The sequence below is a fragment of the Panicum virgatum genome, chromosome 7N (genome assembly GCF_016808335.1).
Source record: "Panicum virgatum strain AP13 chromosome 7N, P.virgatum_v5, whole genome shotgun sequence".
NCBI lineage: Eukaryota > Viridiplantae > Streptophyta > Magnoliopsida > Poales > Poaceae > Panicum > Panicum virgatum.
In genome coordinates this window covers 27,169,210-27,188,103 of record NC_053151.1, presented here as the reverse complement: position 1 = coordinate 27,188,103, position 18,894 = coordinate 27,169,210, and the positions used below count along the sequence as shown (strand labels likewise).

The 18,894-nt window shown below is 45.5% G+C and overlaps 2 protein-coding genes across 3 annotated transcripts; both read left to right on the top strand.

Moving 5' to 3' along the window:
* Positions 1–12,930: 12,930 nt before the first annotated feature.
* Positions 12,931–14,689, top strand: LOC120683826 (probable BOI-related E3 ubiquitin-protein ligase 2). Of its 2 annotated transcripts, XR_005678947.1 has the most exons (3): positions 12,931–13,421; positions 13,536–14,167; positions 14,214–14,689. XR_005678947.1 is itself a non-coding variant. In XM_039965922.1 (2 exons), the coding sequence occupies exons 1-2, from the start codon at positions 13,023–13,025 to the stop codon at positions 14,076–14,078; spliced, it is 942 nt and encodes a 313-aa protein (XP_039821856.1). In that variant the 5' UTR covers positions 12,931–13,022; the 3' UTR covers positions 14,079–14,543. The 2 variants fall into 2 exon arrangements, 1 of the variants encoding a protein (XP_039821856.1); XM_039965922.1 differs by having other exon boundaries at positions 13,536–14,543.
* Positions 14,690–15,229: 540 nt separating this feature from the next.
* LOC120683469 lies at positions 15,230–18,557 on the top strand. Its single transcript, XM_039965544.1, has 3 exons — positions 15,230–15,435; positions 17,299–18,147; positions 18,261–18,557. The coding sequence occupies exons 1-3, from the start codon at positions 15,411–15,413 to the stop codon at positions 18,314–18,316; spliced, it is 930 nt and encodes a 309-aa protein (XP_039821478.1). The 5' UTR covers positions 15,230–15,410; the 3' UTR covers positions 18,317–18,557.
* Positions 18,558–18,894: the final 337 nt, after the last annotated feature.

The window sequence follows — 18,894 nt, the reverse complement described above, 5'->3', positions numbered from 1 at the left end:
GTCCGGACTTCCTATAATTGGATATTGATTTACATCAACAAATCTTGCACTCCCTGTGTTCAAATTATCAGTCGTTCTATCCATTCTAGAATAGACTAGGCAACCCATGTATTGCTAGAGGTGAAGATCATACGGATATATATTTTCCATTGAACATATTTCCTATTGTCAGTCATAATATTCACATGAAACTTATTTTGGGCTTTCTTGCATTGGCAAACTTGTTGAGTGCATCCGCCAATTCACTCTTGTTTTGGAGAAAGACCACTCATGTGAATCTTGACTAGTCATCAATCGCCATAAGACAATATATTTGTTGTTGGCCCAAACAAGTCCTTGTGGAGAAGTTCAAATGGTCTTGAGATTAACATGAATGCTTTGGTTGGATGAGCATTTAATGTTTACATCTTTGGTATGTATACATGATGTGGATCACCATGTAAACCATGTACACATCTATGCAAGAAGCAATGAGAATAATGGTTTTTCATGTTAAAAGCATGGATCAAACTAAGGAACAAATTATATGCATCTCAAATACGTGGAGGTACAATGCAAAGTGATAAAAATATGAATGTGGATGAAAAGTGTATAGAATAGTAATTATTAATTAGTATCTATCACTGCAAGATAAAATATAAGTACACACCTACATGAGTATTGTGATAGAATATTTAACAAATAAAAGGGAGAGGGAGAGATGGAAACAAAGATGGAAAGGTGTGCGGTTGGATCATATGCTTTCCCACGTGCGGTAAGCTGTGAATTCTTAGGACCAACCATGCCCCATGTACGTTCCCACGAGGCGCTATTGTAACAACCGATATTTAAAATTCAACAATCAAAGGTCCCGTTGAGTTCCCAAAATTTTTCACTTTGAACGTTTGACCAGGAATATTAAATGTGGATAACTGAAAAAACTCATTCTATAACCTCCGGACAAAATCGGGAGACGAATCTAATGAACATAATTATACAATGATTAGACAATATCATGCTACAGTAAACAATATCTAAGGATAGATTAATTAGTCTTAATAGATTCACCTCACGATTTTCCGTCCATCCGTGTAATTACTTTTATAATTATTCTACATTTAATACTCCTAATTAGTGTTGTAAACGCTCCCAAAAAAATTTGGCCAAAATTTTTTGGGAACTAAAGGCTCCCAAAGTTTAAACTGGGTTAAGGGTCTGTTTGGTTGGGCTGTGACTCTAGAAAAAAGCTGCTATGGGCTGTGGCTGTGGAAAAAGCTGTTGTGGGCTTGTGAGCTGTGAAAAAATTGAAAGCCGTTTGGCTAAAAGCTATTGTGAGCTGTAGCTTTGATACAAAATATCTATAATGCCCTTGAAGGCCTGTCAAACTGTTTATATGCAAATTGATCGTAAAAAAATTGTTATTCACTGATTGACATATAATAGACCATATTTGGAAGACAAATTTAATTACTTATAAATTTTGCATCTACCATCAACATATGGCATAGTAGAACAAAAGATATATGGTTCATATGGCAACATACTTACACCATAATTTATCGCCCTCTCGCACTAACCAAATCATCAGCTATCCTACTGCGAATGGTATTCATGGTATCCTCGTTCTCACCATCTGGATAAGCATCTTCTTGTAATTCGGATGTCTCTTCAAGTAGGTAGTCCTCATCAGCATCACATCTATCAAACTCCTTATCATGCAACTTACTATCACGAATAAAATTATGCAATGCCATACAAGCAAGAACAATGTGCTTCTGAGTACGTATACTGAAACTAGAGATGCCTTTTAGAATACGCCACTTCTACTTCAAGACTCCAAAAGTCTGCTCAATGACATTTCGAAGGGATGAATGCAAGTAATTGAACATCTCATACTTCCCTTGCGGAGGACGCCCAGAACGATGGCAAAATTCTGGAATATGGTATGTGCTTCCTTTGAAATGGGCAAGATATCCTAATCGGTTTGGGTAACTAGAATCCACAAGATAATATTTTTCTATAAAAGAAGGATTAACAAAACCAAATAACAATACAATTAGAAAAGGAGCAAATAACAGTACTTTGTAAGAAACTTTTTTTACCTTTAGGAGGCACAGGAAAAGAAGAACAATTTGGTAAGGCATGATTGAGGATCCGTGAGTCCTGTGCAGATCCTGGCCAACAAGCAACAGTGAAGATAAATCTCATGTCAAAGTCACAAATAGCTAGGATGTTTTGAGATGTATATCCATGTCGGCATGTATGGTTAACCACTTCCTCTGCTGGTACTTCAACTTTAACATGTGATCCATCTATAGCTCCAATAGCGCCTTTAAAATAAGGCCAGAAACGGTCCTCTTTGATCCTTTCATGCTCAGTACTGAAAGTAGGGTCCCTTGGTTTATGTTATCCTTTGCTAACTTGTGCCAACAATTCAATACTTGATGAAACTTGGTGTGAACTGTCCAGAGAGACCGCGTAAATTTATCTTCAGCTTGTGCAAAAGCTTGGGGCCCTCCAACAATCCATAAGAACATCGCCAATGACTCAATTGATGAAACATGGATAGTCGATGTCAGCCCATAGGTTGATACTAGCAAGTCATGGAGTGACATGAAAATATCAGGGCTCATCCGAAACATTTTGTAAAAGTACCTCGGTCGATCCATGCACCTCATGACCCATTGAAGTCCAGTTTCTGGTGCTATCCTATATTCTCCTTTTGTTCAAATACTTCTCAGTGTACTGGGACCCCATTTGACCAATAATTACAGCCTGCTGGGAAAGTTCAGCTAGAAACAATAGTCCTTTTGGGACAAATCTTCCATGTGGCCATCCATCTAGACAAGATATTTAAAAATTAATACATATGGACAACAACAATATACATGGACAACAACAATATATATGGACAACATCAATATAAATGAACAGCGACAATATTGTTTAGAAGGTGCACAACATAAGAAGCAGCAAATAGAGTTTTACAAGAACTAATGGTTCTCAACATAACGAAATAAGCAAATATTGGTTTACAAGAACTAATGGTTCTCAACATAACGAAATAAGCAAATAGTGGTTTACATAAGGAAATAAGCAAAAGGTACTACTAGTGCCTATTCATCTCCTTTTCATGCTCTCTCTCAAGCAAATCCAACCTGCCTTCATTTGTTTCCAAGAAACTAAAGGCCTCCCTAAATTCAGGCTTCACAATCAGGAAAGTAGCTATATGCATCAAAACACTTTTTTCTTGCACACCACAATCTTTGACCATTTGCATGGCCTCTCTAATGCTTGGGACTAAGTTTGCTGGAGTCACCGATGATGCTTCAATACTTGTGGAGATTCTTCTCTGCTGCAGTTTCTATCTTCGAAAATGTGTTCTTATACAATCGAAAGAATGGACTCTTCTCATCCTTCTTTTCAGTAGCAGTAGAGCTTTCCTTGCACATTCTTTTTCCTAATTTGGATTTATTCAAAGCTTCCACATCCTCTAGAGATCTCTGTACCTCAGCCACATCCTCATCACTTGACTCATCAGAGGAAACATCATCTGGACATGTTGCAGTCGCACCACTAACTTGAAACATGTCAAACAATATGTGCAGGTCATCAAGGTTCTTTGGTCCTTGTTTTTTGAACCTCACATGGTTGCATTTGAAACTTTATCAGCATTGTTGCATCTCTAAAATTACATAAAAAATAGCAAGTCATCCCATATAAACATTAATACATGAATAATGAACAATGGGGGTATAGAGCTTACAGCAAGATATTCATCCCACCATTCCTTAGAGCAATCAACAGTTTGCTTTGCCTCATTCCTTCCAAGACCAGTGGCACTGTTTTTCAACTCCATAAACCACGTATATTCCTTTTTTCATATTGTCCAATTTATTCTTCAATTGTTTCTTTGTTTGCTTCAGCCTTACTTTTTCTTCATACTTAGATCTCAGATTTTTCCAACATTCCTAGTGAACATTCCCGAAGGTCTATTCCCAGCTTCTATCTCTCCTTTACAGATATCAATGAAATGCCTCACATTGGCATCACACCAATATGCCTTATCACCCATTCTTCAATCAAGCACAAACAAATATTTTATTCAGTTCACTACAAAATCAGTCCCCAAGCAAGAAATTTCGATTCCAAGTTCAACAGCAAGAAGTTAGAAAAAAAAATGTTCAGGATAAATATATATTATTGATAGCTAATCCTATTCTGGACACAAATGCCACACAGATGGGACAAGTGCCACATGAATCGAAATATTGCTACACCAGTCGAATAACTACAACTCAAATCACATTGATTTTGATCACTAGGAATCGATATGGCTCACTTACAGGTGCTCTGGAAGGAGGGAGACGCTCTGGATGACAGGAGCTGAAGGAGGTGGCCTGGATCCAACGCACCCAAGCGCCGCCGGACTTGCGGGGGAGGAGGCCGGACCTGCGGGGGACCTGCGGCGCAACCAAGCCCAAGGACTCGCCACTGCTGAGGGCGCCTGCCGGGCCGCTGCGCCACGGTCCTGCGCTGACGCGGAGAAGACGAAGGGCGCCACCACCTCCAGAACTGCGACAACGAGGCTGGAGGGGGCCGCCGCCGGCGCCGCTGGGCGCCGGTGGCCAAACCCTCGCCTCTGCCGGTTTGGCGGTCTGGGAGGAAGCGACGGGGAGGGGGACGATGCGACACGAGCGAGGGGAAGACCACGGTAAAAAATAGAAATCGAACCGGTACGCTACTAAAGAATGGCATGGTGGGTAATTTTCACAAAGTGCTGCCCCTCACAGCCGAGAAAAGCAGGGTCTCAGGTGCTGTGAACTTTGTATAAGAGGAAAAGCAACTTTCATTGGAAGCCAGGTGCTAAGGGTTGAGCCTTTGGTTGGCTTTGGACTTTTGTTGGAAGAAAAATCACTTTTAAAAGCACAACCAAACAGACCCTAAATCACTAGGGGATAGCTATCCCCTCTTTTTCCTTCAAAAAATAAAAAACACTATGTTTAACCATTTCGATAGAAAAGGCTAGCATCAGGTAGTAACCGGCGGCATGGTGCCATAACACAGTGCAACATACCATTGTTGTCATGTTCATCTTTGGATGATGTTATGGTGGCCACGGCTATATAACCACAATACCAAATGGTGTTCTATGATCACAGCTCAGATGCTTACAGCCGATTTTGAATTAGTAGCAAACCAAATTCATTATTATTGAGTCTATGAATGAACATACGTGATACACACTACTACAAAAATCTTAACCGAGGCAAGCAAAAATGATTAACCGAAGCGATTTTTGCAACCGCCTCGGATGAAAGGTCACGATAAATGGCCTATTTTTCAAGAAGGTTTTGCTGCCCGTCCCGATTAATCAAATAAAAAACTGAAAAAAGAAAAATCCCGCTGAGCCCATAACGGGCCCGCCCATCAAGACCCATCTGGTGCCACGTCCCGCTATCGCCCGCCGCCCACTCGCCGCCGCTCCATGCCCGCCGCCCGCCTTCATCGCAGTAGCGTTGTAGGCCGTGGAGCCTAGCTAGAGCCGGGAGATCAGCGCCGCCCGCGCCAGAGATGGTGTCGGCGTTGGGTGTGAGAGGCGTGAGAGAGGGAGCGGCGACGGGTGAGAGAGGAGTGAGGGAGGGAGAGGAGAAAAGAGAGGAGAAGAGAGTCCTGAACCATAACTCGTGTGTGTGTGTGTGTGTGTGTGTGTGTGTGTGTGTGTGTGTGTGTGTGTGTGTGTGTGTGTGTGTGTGTGTGTGTGTGTGTGTTGGACCCTTGTAATGGGTCTTCTGGGCCTCTTTGGACCTCGATATTTTCTGAGGCAGACCTGATAGGGTGCCCACCTCGGTTAATAGATTAACCAAGGCGTTTGGTTTAGAACAGCCGCCTTGTTAATCTTATTTATCGAGGCAGTCATTTTAAGGCTGACCGCCTCGGTTAATCGGTTTTGAGAGTCAGTTTTTTTAACCAGCTTGGTTAATAAAAAATGACCACTTCGGTTAATTGATACCATTGATCGACCGCCTGCAGTTGAAGTTCCTGTCCAGCTCGAAGGTGTTTTAAAAGGATCGCGGTAAATCTTTTTTATAGTAGTGACAGTGATCCAGTCGGGAGTCAGAGCGTGGTCCCATGTCAAACTGAAGACTCGAACACTAGGTTTTACAATTAGAAATCTCACCAATATGAGCTAGGCTTAGTAAAATCCTATCATTTATTTTAACTAATATTTGTTTTCCCATTTATAATTTATCATCTCTTAGGGCTATAAGTGGCTTTTCTTGAAAAAGGCTGCTAGTCTGCTGCTGTGGTAATACACCATCTGTGCTGTACATGCACATGTAGCCATGCATGTAGCGGCCTGCATCATGAGGACAGGCTTTTGCCTGCTCTGTTGTTCTTTAGAGATGTTCACTGCTTCTGCCACCGTTGTCGTTGTTTGCTACTACTGCTACTGCACATACCACGGACGGGAGCCATTCACGCGTCATTGGATCTGAACAGTGCCGCTAGCCCGCTAGCACTAAGGATGGGAAACGAATAGTAGATATCTGAATTATCCGATATCCGTATCCGCTTAAATGTCAATATGGATATCCGTATCTGTATTCGAATGTGGTAGCAAAGTGGATACATCCGAATCCGATTTTCATTGGTTTTCTCTATCCGATTCCACATCTGTATTCGACAATATCAGACACTATTCGTATCTGTTTTCATTCAAACACTATTTCAAAAATTATATGAAGTATTTCTCACACCCATTTTATAATAAAGAGATAAAAAAATAAATTTACTTTTAAATATTTTATTTTATTTTAAAATTACTTCTATATTTTTATTTATATATATATAACAAAATTATTTATATGTTTATTGCAATATATTTTTATTTCTAATTTTATTTTTGTGTATTTATTTATTAACATATTTATTGATAAATAAGTTATTTTTAACTAGATATCTTTATTATATTATTATACTTTGGTTTGTACATGTATAACGATTTTATAATCTAAAACTACTAATAAAGAAAATAGCTAAACTTTAGCTCATATATCAAGTTAATATCCGAATTTGAATCCGAATCTGAGACATCCGTTTTGTATTCGTATCCGAGAATATTTGAATTCGTATCCGTATTCGATTTAAAATGTGGTAAAAAGTGCTATCCGAATCCGATTCCATGCGAATCCGTTCCGTTTCCATCCTTAGCTAGCACTAGCGGCGGCAACTGTCTATGACCAGGACCCTCTCTGATTACTGTTCTCACAATCCTGGTCCCCCTACTGCTGGTGCTGCTGCGGCGCGGCGCGAAGCACCGAAATGTGAAGGCGTCCACGCCTACTTGCAGCCGCATCGGACAAGCAGCAGCTAGTGCTGTTCAATACCATGACGGTGCAATGCATGCATGGCCGATCTGACAGGGGGCCTCTCTACACTTTACTCTCCTGCTAGCTGCAGCTGCCGTTGCATGCTTCGACGGCGTTGCACAGGAAAACGTTGCTGCGTACACCCACCGAACGGCAGGTCGAACAGAGATTGAGGTGCGTGGACGCTGTCGGTCGGCATGGATGCGGTACGAAGATCAGAAGATGAGCGGATGGATGGGACCAGGGTTTACGTTTCCGTCGGGAAACGTTTTCCCGCCTGAGTCCGGGAACGGGAAACCGGCCGGTTCCCGGTGAAAACCGCCAGAAACCGGATGAAATGGCACTTCAAATTCAAAAATCGGGAAACCGGTTTTTCCGACCGGGAACCGGTGTTTTCTGACCGGGAAACCGGTCACAGCGACCGGGAATTAAAAAAAACAGGTGCAGTGAAGCCAAATTTTACAAAGAAATGACTCCATTTGAACAATTGACATGCCGTAAGAAATGACTCCATATATAATGTTTAATGTATATAATGGACATAGCATTGCATAGTTAGTACGAACAATGAAAATTTTGGTAGCATTTCAGTGCAAATTGAATACATGACATGGCACAAACATATATAAGATACATATATACATGTCACACACATATATAGACATGTCACATACATGTAACCATCATTATGAACCTAACATTTTGATAAGTACTACCACATATATGATAAATCCTACCACTAACATATCATCTCCTACAATATCAACAACTAACTTACTAACACATACATGTACCCATCATTATGCACCTAACATTTTGCAAGATAATGTATAGTCCTCTAGCACTGTGTCATACACACATGAATTTATATGTGTATGCTAGCTATTTGTATGAGGGTATATGGTTCTTATGCAACACAATGATTATTTCAAATAATTATTGTGTTGCATAAAAACCATATACCCTCATACAAATAACATGATGTGTATTTGATGATTTGTATGGACTATGGATATGAAGTTTGGATGGACTATTGTTGTGATTTATGGACTACTCATGCGAACACAACATTTATATGTATATGAACTTCTATTTATATGTTTATCTCCCTGTCAATGATACATAAATGCTTGATATATACTTTGTGCAATGCTATTTACAAAATTACGGAGAAATGTTGCCAAAATTTTTAATTTTCCCCTCGGCCGACGGCATTTCCCGGTAAAAATCAACGGAAACCGGTCGGGAAACAACGGTTCCCGCTCGGGATGCAGCGGTTACCGTTCATACAAATTTTTTAAAAAAATTTAAATTTGGGCGAAATTTTCCGGGAAATCCTGGCGGTTTCCAATCCCGCCCAGTTCCGGGAACGGGAAAAAAACCCGGTTTCCGGCGGTTTCCGAGCGGGATTGTAAACCCTGGATGGGACTGCCCGGTTGTGATTGCATGGCAGCGGTAAAGCCTCGTTCGTTTTTGGGGATTAATTCCAACCGGAACCAATCCAGCAGAGGCACGAGCTAGCAGATCGCTGACATTCGGATAGCCCTCGGGAATTCGTTCCGCTCCATGCAGCCTCTGCACGTTCAACTGCATACAGCTTCCACACGGATTCGTTCCACTACCCGAGAGTACCGGCTTGATTCCAGGCGAGGTTGACCCATGCTCACGTACTTTCACAATCCAGGAGTAGCTAACTTGCTTCCACCAATCCTGCTGTTGGCTAAGTAAACACGCATTTTAGAGAGAAACGGGCTGGATTGAATCCTGGCCGGATTGGTCCACAACCGAACGAGGCCTTAATTTGCTAGCGCTTGCATGGCAGATTCGGCCGGGGTAATTAGAGAGAGCGGACGTCCTAACCTGCCAGCCAGCTACAGTGTGGACGAGTCTGGCTCGGCGTCGGCGTCGGCGTCGGCGTCTGGCTCTGGCACCACCAGACTGCGGCAACGGGCCCGGCGGCGCCGCGCAACAGCCCGCCGCACACGTACTGTCAGACTGTCAGGAGCCTGGAGCCGTCGTCTACTCGTCTGCGCGTTGGATCCAGTAGCGATTACTGAACGCTGATGAAATCGATCGCGCTGTACGTGCCTGTGCGCGCGCATCGATCGATCCTGGTCCCCGGCGGGCGGCGGCCGTCGCTGCACATGCATCGGGTGCGGCGGACTTGAAGCGTCTGCCGCGCCATCGACTGGCGCTGCATGACACGGGTGGATAATGGAGGCGGTCCCTCGTCATCAGATGGGTGCGGCTGCCAATTTCCATGTGGGAGACAGCAGGCCACTGCATGAACCAGACCGATGATAATTGATATTTATTAATTATATATACAGTATATATGGAGGAAGTTATGACTTATGAGAGCGTCAGGTACGGCTAATCACTTCGTCTTCTTTTCAAACTTGTCAACCGTTGTCGTAGGACGTGCCTGCATGATGATCCGGCCGGGTTATTCCGCAGGGGCATCTCGAGGGCTTTCTTGAACGCTTGATTGGCGTTTCCGGAGGCCGTGGCGTTCACCGCACCATTCAGACTCTCAGAGTTTGAGAAACCCATCAGTGGTGAACAGTAACGCAGCGTGCGTGCGAAAGCATCTTCTGTTGAATGGTTCCCCCAAAGTGAGTACTAGTAGCATGCGGAATCCAAACGGGGCTCCAGCGCCTTAATTTGGATCTGCTCTCATCAGTGCACGCCGTTGAAAATCCACATGGCCACAAGGCCAAGTGAGTACTATTATCTTGCAAGATAATAGTATTTAGAACACGCACGCGGTGCAAAGACTATCCAACGAGCGAATGATTAAGCTATATGTACTCCTATGATTATATGGTACTAGCTTATCAACCCATGCTCCTAAACACGGGCTAATTAAAATTAATATAAAAATAAGATTTATAGCTAATAATTATAGTTATTTATCTCACATCATCTTCAATCTATTACATATTCTAACAAATACTCTAAAATACATATACATCATTATCTAGTTTAATTTGATAGGAACATATCTAGTGCAAACCACAGTCTTGTGAAAACCCGTGCAAACCATGGTAAAAAATTCGTCTAAATTCACCAAAGAAATCACATATGTAGATGATATAATGATACACAACTTTATAAAATATCTTGTCCAAACTCAACTTTGTTTGTGATATTTAAAAATAATAAATTTCTAACAAATCATCTGATAGTTTTTTGGTAAATTTAGACGACTTTTTTGCCTAGTTTGCACGGGTTTTCACAAGACTATGGTTTGCACCAGATATGTTCCCTAATTTGATATATATTTAATTGAGCAATATGTTAGTAAATTGGTATTCTTATCTCTTCTATCATACATGAATACATGGTGACACATATTGATAGAAATAATGATAGAAATAGTAATTTAGAATTTTATATTAGTGCGCGTTAAAATTTTATTAGAACTATATAATTTAGATTCAGATTGAGGGGTTACTTTAACTTTTAATGATAATATAATTGGATAATTTATATGCAAATTTATGAGTTTATTTGTATTATTTCTGTAATGCCTTAGGTAACTAATTTACATGGAGATTAGGGAGTTACATTAGATTTTTATAACGGCAGAGATGGGTAATTTAGATACTTGTTTAGGAGTTATTTTAGTCTATTTTCAAATGGTAGAGGTGGTAATTTATTAGGAAAGATGACAATAATAGGGGGTTATTTTAGAGTATTATCGCATTTTGGTATTTCTGGGCAATAGACAAGCTACATTGGAAACAATGCGTGCATAATTTTATCTAGATGAAACCCTTTCCGTATGTCTCCTCGTATGAAACCAGCCTTAGAACTAGTATCTGGAAATGCTTGTTGCAGGTGCAGATTATGAAAAGAAAACAGCTTGTAGATTGCAGTTTCAAAGAGAAAGATGGTTGAACTCAGACTGGCAAATTTGATTTTTTTTTTACTTTGGAATGTACGATCGCATTTGCTAGCAATTGATTCCTCAAAAAAAAATTGCTAGCAATTGTAAGCTGAAAAGAAAAATCCCCCGGTACGTGGAACGGAAACTATAGGCCTGTGATGGCTAGCCAAATTCCAGGCACTGCTAGCTGCTAGGCGCTACACGATGGCACTGACCATGGAACATGGAATGGCCGCCCCATCATGGCCATGTTTGGTTACATGTCCCATTAAAATTTCACAAAAAGACAAATATCTGCATAGAGTACTAAATGAAATCTATTTGTAAAAATTTTTCAGGGATGGGTGTAACTTTTCGAGACGAATCTAATGAGCCAAGTTTCATCATGATTGGCTACAGTGGTACTACAGTGACCGCGCTCAAACATCCCCTAGTCGTGCGGTCAAAGACCTCATTAGCTAGAGCAACTGCTACAGTACCATAGTTGTGGAGTCTAATTTTGTAATTAGACTTTATTTAATACCCTTAATTAGTGGTTAAAACATCAAAAAGTTTTCCTCAAAACTTTTTCACAAATTAACCAATCACGGCCCATATCCATCCGGCAGCTAGCCGGACCACCGCCCAACCCGCCCACGTCACGTTCCCCACATCTCTACACTGACCCACGGCCTATGCATCGTGAACGGCGCTACCCTCTAGGCGCTATAGCAAAGAACGGCGGTCACCACGCCCGGGCCGGGCCGGTCGAAAGCGAGCCCGCTTTTGTCGCGCTCCGAACGCATCCGCCTGCGCCGACGCCGACGTGGTGTTCGGCTGCCGCTGCCGTGTCTTCTCTCTTCCCCACGCGGCCGCACGCGCCCCGATCGAGTTACGGTTGCTTGTCATGGCTTCCGGCTTGGCGTAACCACCACTAGGGCGAGCCAGGGCGGCCGTCCTACATCCCTCTAAGTGAAGTCTAGAGTATATTTATTAATAGTAGAGATAGCAGAAAAAGAAAAAAAGAATATATCTGAAAAACATAGGAAGAATATAAGAGAACAGGAAATTGGCTTCCGCAGAATAGATTACTTGAGAAAAAAGTAAGAGTTCAAACAAGTTGTTCGATACCATTCCTCCTCGCACGCACTCAGTATTTAACTAGCGACTCCTTGCGTTTACATGGGCTTGGCCTGATACGTGCGCGCAGGCACATCTAGCGAACACATTCGCGCCAAGACAGACACTAGGCTTCCTGGTGCGGTGGCCCATAGTAGGAGATGTTTTCTCTGGTTCGTGGGTGCTGACAATATTCCCGTTCTCAACTCCGGCAGGGGCTCATGGCGGTGCGGCGGCGCCCCCGAACGCGAGGTCGAGTGGGCTGCGGCCTCTTAAGTGGTTCAACCTAGCGCCCCAACCCAGCACTACATCTTGCCACCAGATGCCGCTGTCAATTTCGGCAGTTCACCATCTACCCCCTGCAGTCCCGCTCAGGCGCTCACGCTGGCGTGTCGATGCCGTTGCGCAACGCCACTCCACGCCCGTCCGTTCAGCAACCCCATCTCGGCGCCCGTCGGTGGCGACAGCAGATCCCGTGCGCCGCCGGCGCGGGCGCCTGTAGTCGGGCAGCAAGTCTCGGCGTCTCGTTCTGGTCGTGCAAAAATTTTATTGTAAAAGTCCGCCCCACCTCTTTTTCTGGGCTGGCTTCGCCGCCCACCGCGCCTGCGAGCCATCCAACTGCCCGGCCCATCCATTCCAATTTCCCACTCCCACTTCCTCTGCCCAGCCAGCGCGTCGCCATGGCCGTGCAGGCGCGGCACATCTCCCACGACTTCCCGGCGGCGTTGGGCGGCGGCTCCCTGTTCCTGGACGTGGACGAGTACGCCGGGTGTGCGCCAACGTCGCCGGCGTGGCCTCGGGATACGACGGCGCTCGGCGACCTCCCGCGCAGCGAGCTCGCCTGCAACTACGGCTTCGTGCCGAGGAAGCGGCCGCGCCTGGCGGCGGCGGCGGCGCCAGCAGCTGGGTGCTTCTTGGACGATCAGCGCGCGGTTATCACTCCGGCGGGAGCGGGGGTGGAGGGCTCCGGCGCGGCGTCCACCAGCGGGAGGGTGGCGAATGGCGCGAGCGTCTCGCTGGGCCTTCGGGCGTGGATGCACCACCAGGGCGTGGAGATCGACGCGCTCTTAAGACTCGAGGTACGGGTTTGCTCGATCGAGGAAGAGTGATTGGTGATTGGTTGGAATCGAGTTCTTGATTCGATGGGGTGGATGGTGTTTGATCTTCGGCGCTTTCTATCCGTTGACGTGCAGGCGGAGAGGATGCGCGCGGCTCTAGAGGAGGCGCAGCGGCGGCACGCCCGGGCGCTGCTGGCCGCCGCGGGCCGCGCCGCGTCGGGGCGGCTGCGCGCGGCGGAGGCCGAGGCGGTGCGCGCGCTCTGGCGCAACGCGGAGCTGGAGGAGAAGGCCCGGCAGGCGGGCGCCGAGTGCCAGGCGTGGATGGGCGTCGCCAGGAGCCACGAGGCCGTCGCGGCCGGCCTCCGCGCCACGCTCGAGCAGCTCCTGCAGCCGCCCCGCGCGGCCGCCGGGGGCTGCGAGGGCGACGCCGAGGAAGCGCAGTCGTGCTGCTTCGAGGCGCCGCCGGCCGCGGACGGCGCCGATGACGCCCCGCCGGCCTCCAGGTCCGCTACGGCAGCAGCGGCGGCGGCGTGCAAGTCGTGCGGCGGCGGCGAGGCGCGCGTGCTGCTGCTCCCGTGCCGGCACCTGTGCCTGTGCGGCGCGTGCGAGGCCGGCGTGGACGCGTGCCCCGTCTGCGCGGCCGCCAAGAACGGCTCGCTCCATGTCCTCTTCTCCTGAGCCGCGCCGTCCTCGTCCTACGAGTTGGAGGTATACGGAGGGAATCGTGTGAAGGATTTACCGGAGATAGCTGCAGAAATGGTGAGATGTCGAAGGAACAATTTTTGTTTTTTCACAGCGCGAGTATGGTTTACATCTCCTAGCTGTCGTTACAGTGCCAAAGGTTCAAGGGCTGGTAAATGTTTATGATGGTTAGACACAATCACACAACATCTAGCATCAGGTCTGGCTGCAATTGTAATTTGAAAAGTTTGGGCAGCGCACAAGCACGACAAATGACTCGCGTCCGTCCATGGCGTCCATCGAATGCCGGCATGTGTTCGTCGCGTGTCCGGCCAGTAATCCGCCGCGAAACATGCCGTGCCCACTTGCCGAGTTGCCGTGCTACCCGTTGCCGCTGCTCGCCGTGTGCCCGTGTCCATGTGAGATCACTGTGGATGATGCCTCCGGGACCTTAAAGTTTCAGCGCCAAAGTCCAGACACACAAAGGCTACTGATAGATAGGTTACCTAGCGCCATCGATCGATCCCGATGTCATATCTCCTACACTGGGTTTGGACGTAGCTATTAATAACCTCAAAATTTGGAATTGGCATTGGTGGCTTCAAATATCAACTGTTTGGATGTTTTAAAATTCGGAATTGGAAATGGATCTCAATACCAAATAGCATTCATCTCACCCTCACCCCTTCACTCGAGACAGCGCTGCTGTTCCGGTGAGGGACATGGGGGAGGAGTCGGTGAATCGGGGGTGGAAGTCGCGCGGCGGCGCCTCTACTCGACGGCAAAAGAGCGCGAGAGGAAAGCATCCGCTTTAGGGTCTGATTGGTTTACGTAGCCAGGCACCCTGGCTCGCACGACCGGTGCAGGCTCCCGCGGGCCTGGCTCACGGAGCGCTGGTGTGTTTTGTTTGGTTTACTTCTACATCCAGCCATGCTCACTGAAGATTCTGTCTGGTTACCTATGTTGGAAATATTTCAGTTAAGATATATTTTGTGATCTTCACTATTAAGGAAGCGTTTAAATCATCTAAACGCGATTAAGGAAACCTAATGATAAAACCCTAATGGGCTGTGATCAGCAGGCCCATTAGGCCCGTTTCCAGAGGCTGGCCCCCAGCCCTACAGTGCCTATAAATATAAGGTCGTGGTTAGCACCTTAATCATCCCATTCACGTCATTCTAAAACCCTAGCCACCGCTAGTCTGATCGCTGAAGGCACTGGAGGGGTTTGGAAGGCCAAGCACTCCCGTTGGCGCCCGGAGGACGCCGATTCGCTGCTGCGTCTTCTACACCGACAAGAACGCCTACTTCCTCTACGGATCAGGCGTAAATGGCTGCTGCAACTGCTAACGCTGGTATAATGTTTACCAATTTATTCCGCATTAGATTGATTTGTCATGAACTAGGTTATGTTAAGATCTTGGGTTATTAGCCTCTAATGTTTAAGCATGGCTAATTCTAACAATCGGTATCATGAGCCATCTTAACCTAGTCATGCACGGTCAATTTTGAGTCATGTTTATGCCTCTGTTTTGTCGGTTTTAAGATGCAAAACGTGCTGTCCATATTAGATCCTATTGCACTGTTAAGTTTGATTCACGGTTTAGATGCAATTAGATCCTGCAGAATGTGTTAATCATGCGTGATTAGATCTAAATCATAGTTAATTAAGTTTCTGATCACGAGATTAGATCTAATCTAATTCGGTTTAGGTCAAGTTTAAGATTAATCTTGATCTGTTAATGAAAAGTGTCTCGGATTAGATGCAAATCATTAATGTTTATGCAAATTCATGGTTAAACCGAGACAAAATTGATGATTAGCTATGCAATTAAGGTTAGGGTTTACTGCTACTTAATCTGTTCCCCAAATTAGATCTCTATTCATGTTAACTTCCGCGAAATTAAAGCCCAAATCTATGAGATTAGATGCATCAGTCAGCAATTAGAAGAAGGGGAAAAGCAATTTTCAGATCGCATAAGAAATCTCCAAATCCCGTGATGAACCCTAACCCTAACCCTAACCCTAACCCTAACCCTAAGATTGAATCTTACCTTGTGACCATAAGTTGGTTCACTGAGAATAAGCGAGCACCGGCCGGCGCTCATGGCGTTGGGCCCGCACAGAACCGCGCATCAGGCGGCGGCCGCAGGCCCGTGCCCTCGCGGTGCGTGGCCGGCCGGCGCCCCTGCTAGCGCGTGCTTGCTCCCCGCCTAGCGCGACGCGCGCATCAGAAGGAGCCGAGGCGAGTCCTCTGGACCCAACCGCGTGGCGCTTGGGAGTGGCAGCTGCCGGCGCCCGGCCCGCGCGCAGCGCACGCGGCAGCTGGCGGTGCCAACGCCCCGACCGCCCGCGCATGCTGCAGGGCGCGCGCAAATCAAGGCGGCGATCGGCGCTCGCGGCCGGGGTGGGTGCGCCGCCGGCCCCACCGCGCGGCGCGTTGGACGCGCGCCCCCGCGCGGGAGGAGCAGCAGCGGCCACAGCACCCAGGCGGCGGTGCGGGCCCGCACAGTTGCTCGCGTGAGCGCTGCGAGCAGTGGCAGCTCGGTCTGAGGGACGAAGAAGCAAAGGGAAAGGAAGTGATTTAGGGTTCAGACATGTCTCCACTCTTTTATATGAAACCACATCAGTTTGTGGCCCTTGGATCATGACGAACGGTCCAGATTGCTCCGCATTAGGGTTTCGCGGGATGGGCCAAATGGGCCGACTGCGCAGTTTGGGTCGCACGCGCAAAGGGATGTTTTTGGGCTGTTTTCATGAGTTTTAGCCCATTTAATGTTAAAGTCTTATTCTTTTACTGTTTCTTATGATTTAAGCTTAATTTTAATTGCTATTATGTTTAAAGGCTTTAATTATTTCTGTTGCACTTATTATTACCAGCATTATGTTAATTAATTTCCATGAGTTATGTAAATGCTTTTAATCATATTTTAATTGCATTTATTCACTGAAAATTATGTTCATCCACCATAAGCAATTAAGATGCACTCTATTTAAATGGAACCATCGGGAAGTTTATTTAGAGCACTTGTAATTAATTCTGACCATCGTTGATTTAATTACGAGTTTTAATGATAAATTTCGTTTGTTTTCCCCATCGGTGATGCAAATTGAAATTTATGTATGATTTTAATCAGACCATCGTAGGGTTAATTTCATACTTCTTATGCGCATCTTAATTGTGAGTTTAATTAAGTTATTATTCTCATAATTTTCAGTGAACACTGTGACGGGCTACCTGAAATCCATTGAGCACCTGAATGGCACCAACTATCCAAGCTGGTATAAAGATGTTCAGGTGGCCATTGCTGTGTGCGAGTATGATCTCGCCTTACGTCAAGATAAGCCAGCAGAGCCCGCTGATCCCAATGGTGATCGTACTGCCATTGAGAAGTGGGAGAGATCAGACAGGATGGCCAACATGATCATTAAGAACACGATCACTCCGGCCATCTGTGGTGCTATTCCTGATAAGGACAAGGATGGTAATGATCTGAGCGCCAAGGCATACCTTGCCAAGGTGGAGGAGAACTTTAAGAGTTCTTCCAAGACTTATGCTAGCACCCTGATCATGAAGATGCTGACTTCACAGTATGATGGGCAAAGTGGAATCAGGGAGCACATTATGAGCACATGTGACATGGCAAATAAGCTGAAGACACTGGATATGGCTATCTCTGATGGTTTTCTGGTGCACTTCATCATGACTTCTCTGCCAGCACAGTACAGTCCCTTCAAAATAAGCTACAACACTCAGAAGACGACTTGGAGCATGGCTGAGCTCATTAGCTACTGTGTTGAGGAAGAAGAAAGGCAGAAAGCTGAGAGGATGAAGGATGCTGTCAACATGGTCAGCGAGCGCTTTGGGCGTGTTAGCATGAGCAACACTCCTAAGCATCAGGCTGAATCTGGCAGTAGCAGGCAGCATAAGAGAAAGTTTAAGGGCCATAAGAGCAAGGCCGTGTCACATAAGAAGACCTCTAATGAGAGGCTGTGCAAGTTCTGCAAGTCACCTAAACATGAGCAGAAGGATTGCCATGGATTTAAGGAGTGGCTTAAGAACAAAGGTACAATTACTGATTATGTATCTTTTATTGATGAATCATTCTTAGTGAATTTTTCTCCCAATACTTGGTGGATTGACTCAGGTGCCACTGTGCACATTTCCAATTCACTGCAGGTATTCAGTTCGATCCGAACTATAAGAGAGGGGGAGCGAAGTCTAAGAGTGGCTGATGGCAATGAAGTGAAGGTTGAAGGCATTGGGAGCTTCAATTTGGAGTTACCAGGCGGCTTCAACCTTAGTTTGCATGATGTTCTTTATGTTCCCAGTTTGAAGAGAAACCTTATTTCTGTTTCGCGTTTAGATAAGTCGGGACATATTTGTGAGTTTGGCAACTCAGTGTGCAACATTAAATTTCATAATTTAAGTGTGGGCCTTGGTCATTTGCAAGGCGATCTTTATTTGCTCTCTCTTGATAAAGTTTATTCTGCAATGAATGTGGATGATGTATCGCATAAGCGTAAGCGTGATGATGAGACTTCTTCGAAATTGTGGCATTGTCGTTTGGGCCACATTTCGAGGGGGAGAATTGAGCGTCTCATAAGAGAAGAGATACTCCATTCATTAGATCTCTCAGACTTAGATCAACAATGTGTTGATTGTATTAAGGGGAAATTCGCTAAGACAATTAAGAAAGGAGCTACTCGGAGTACGGGCCTATTAGAAATAATTCATACTGATATTTGTGGCCCGTTCCCAGTAAAGTCTGTTGATGGTTTTGACTCGTTCATTACATTCACAGATGACTTCT

Bases quoted from the DNA above. Each gene is read 5' to 3' on its own strand.
- LOC120683469 (XM_039965544.1), top strand. From the start codon at position 15,411: ATGGCTGCTGCAACTGCTAACGCTG. The intron at 15,436-17,298 runs GTATAATGTTTA...CATAATTTTCAG, and splicing joins TGCTGCAACTGCTAACGCTG to TGAACACTGTGACGGGCTAC. The intron at 18,148-18,260 runs GTACAATTACTG...AATTCACTGCAG, and splicing joins GGAGTGGCTTAAGAACAAAG to GTATTCAGTTCGATCCGAAC.
- LOC120683826 (XM_039965922.1), top strand. From the start codon at position 13,023: ATGGCCGTGCAGGCGCGGCACATCTCCCACGACTTCCCGGCGGCGTTG. The intron at 13,422-13,535 runs GTACGGGTTTGC...GTTGACGTGCAG, and splicing joins ACGCGCTCTTAAGACTCGAG to GCGGAGAGGATGCGCGCGGC.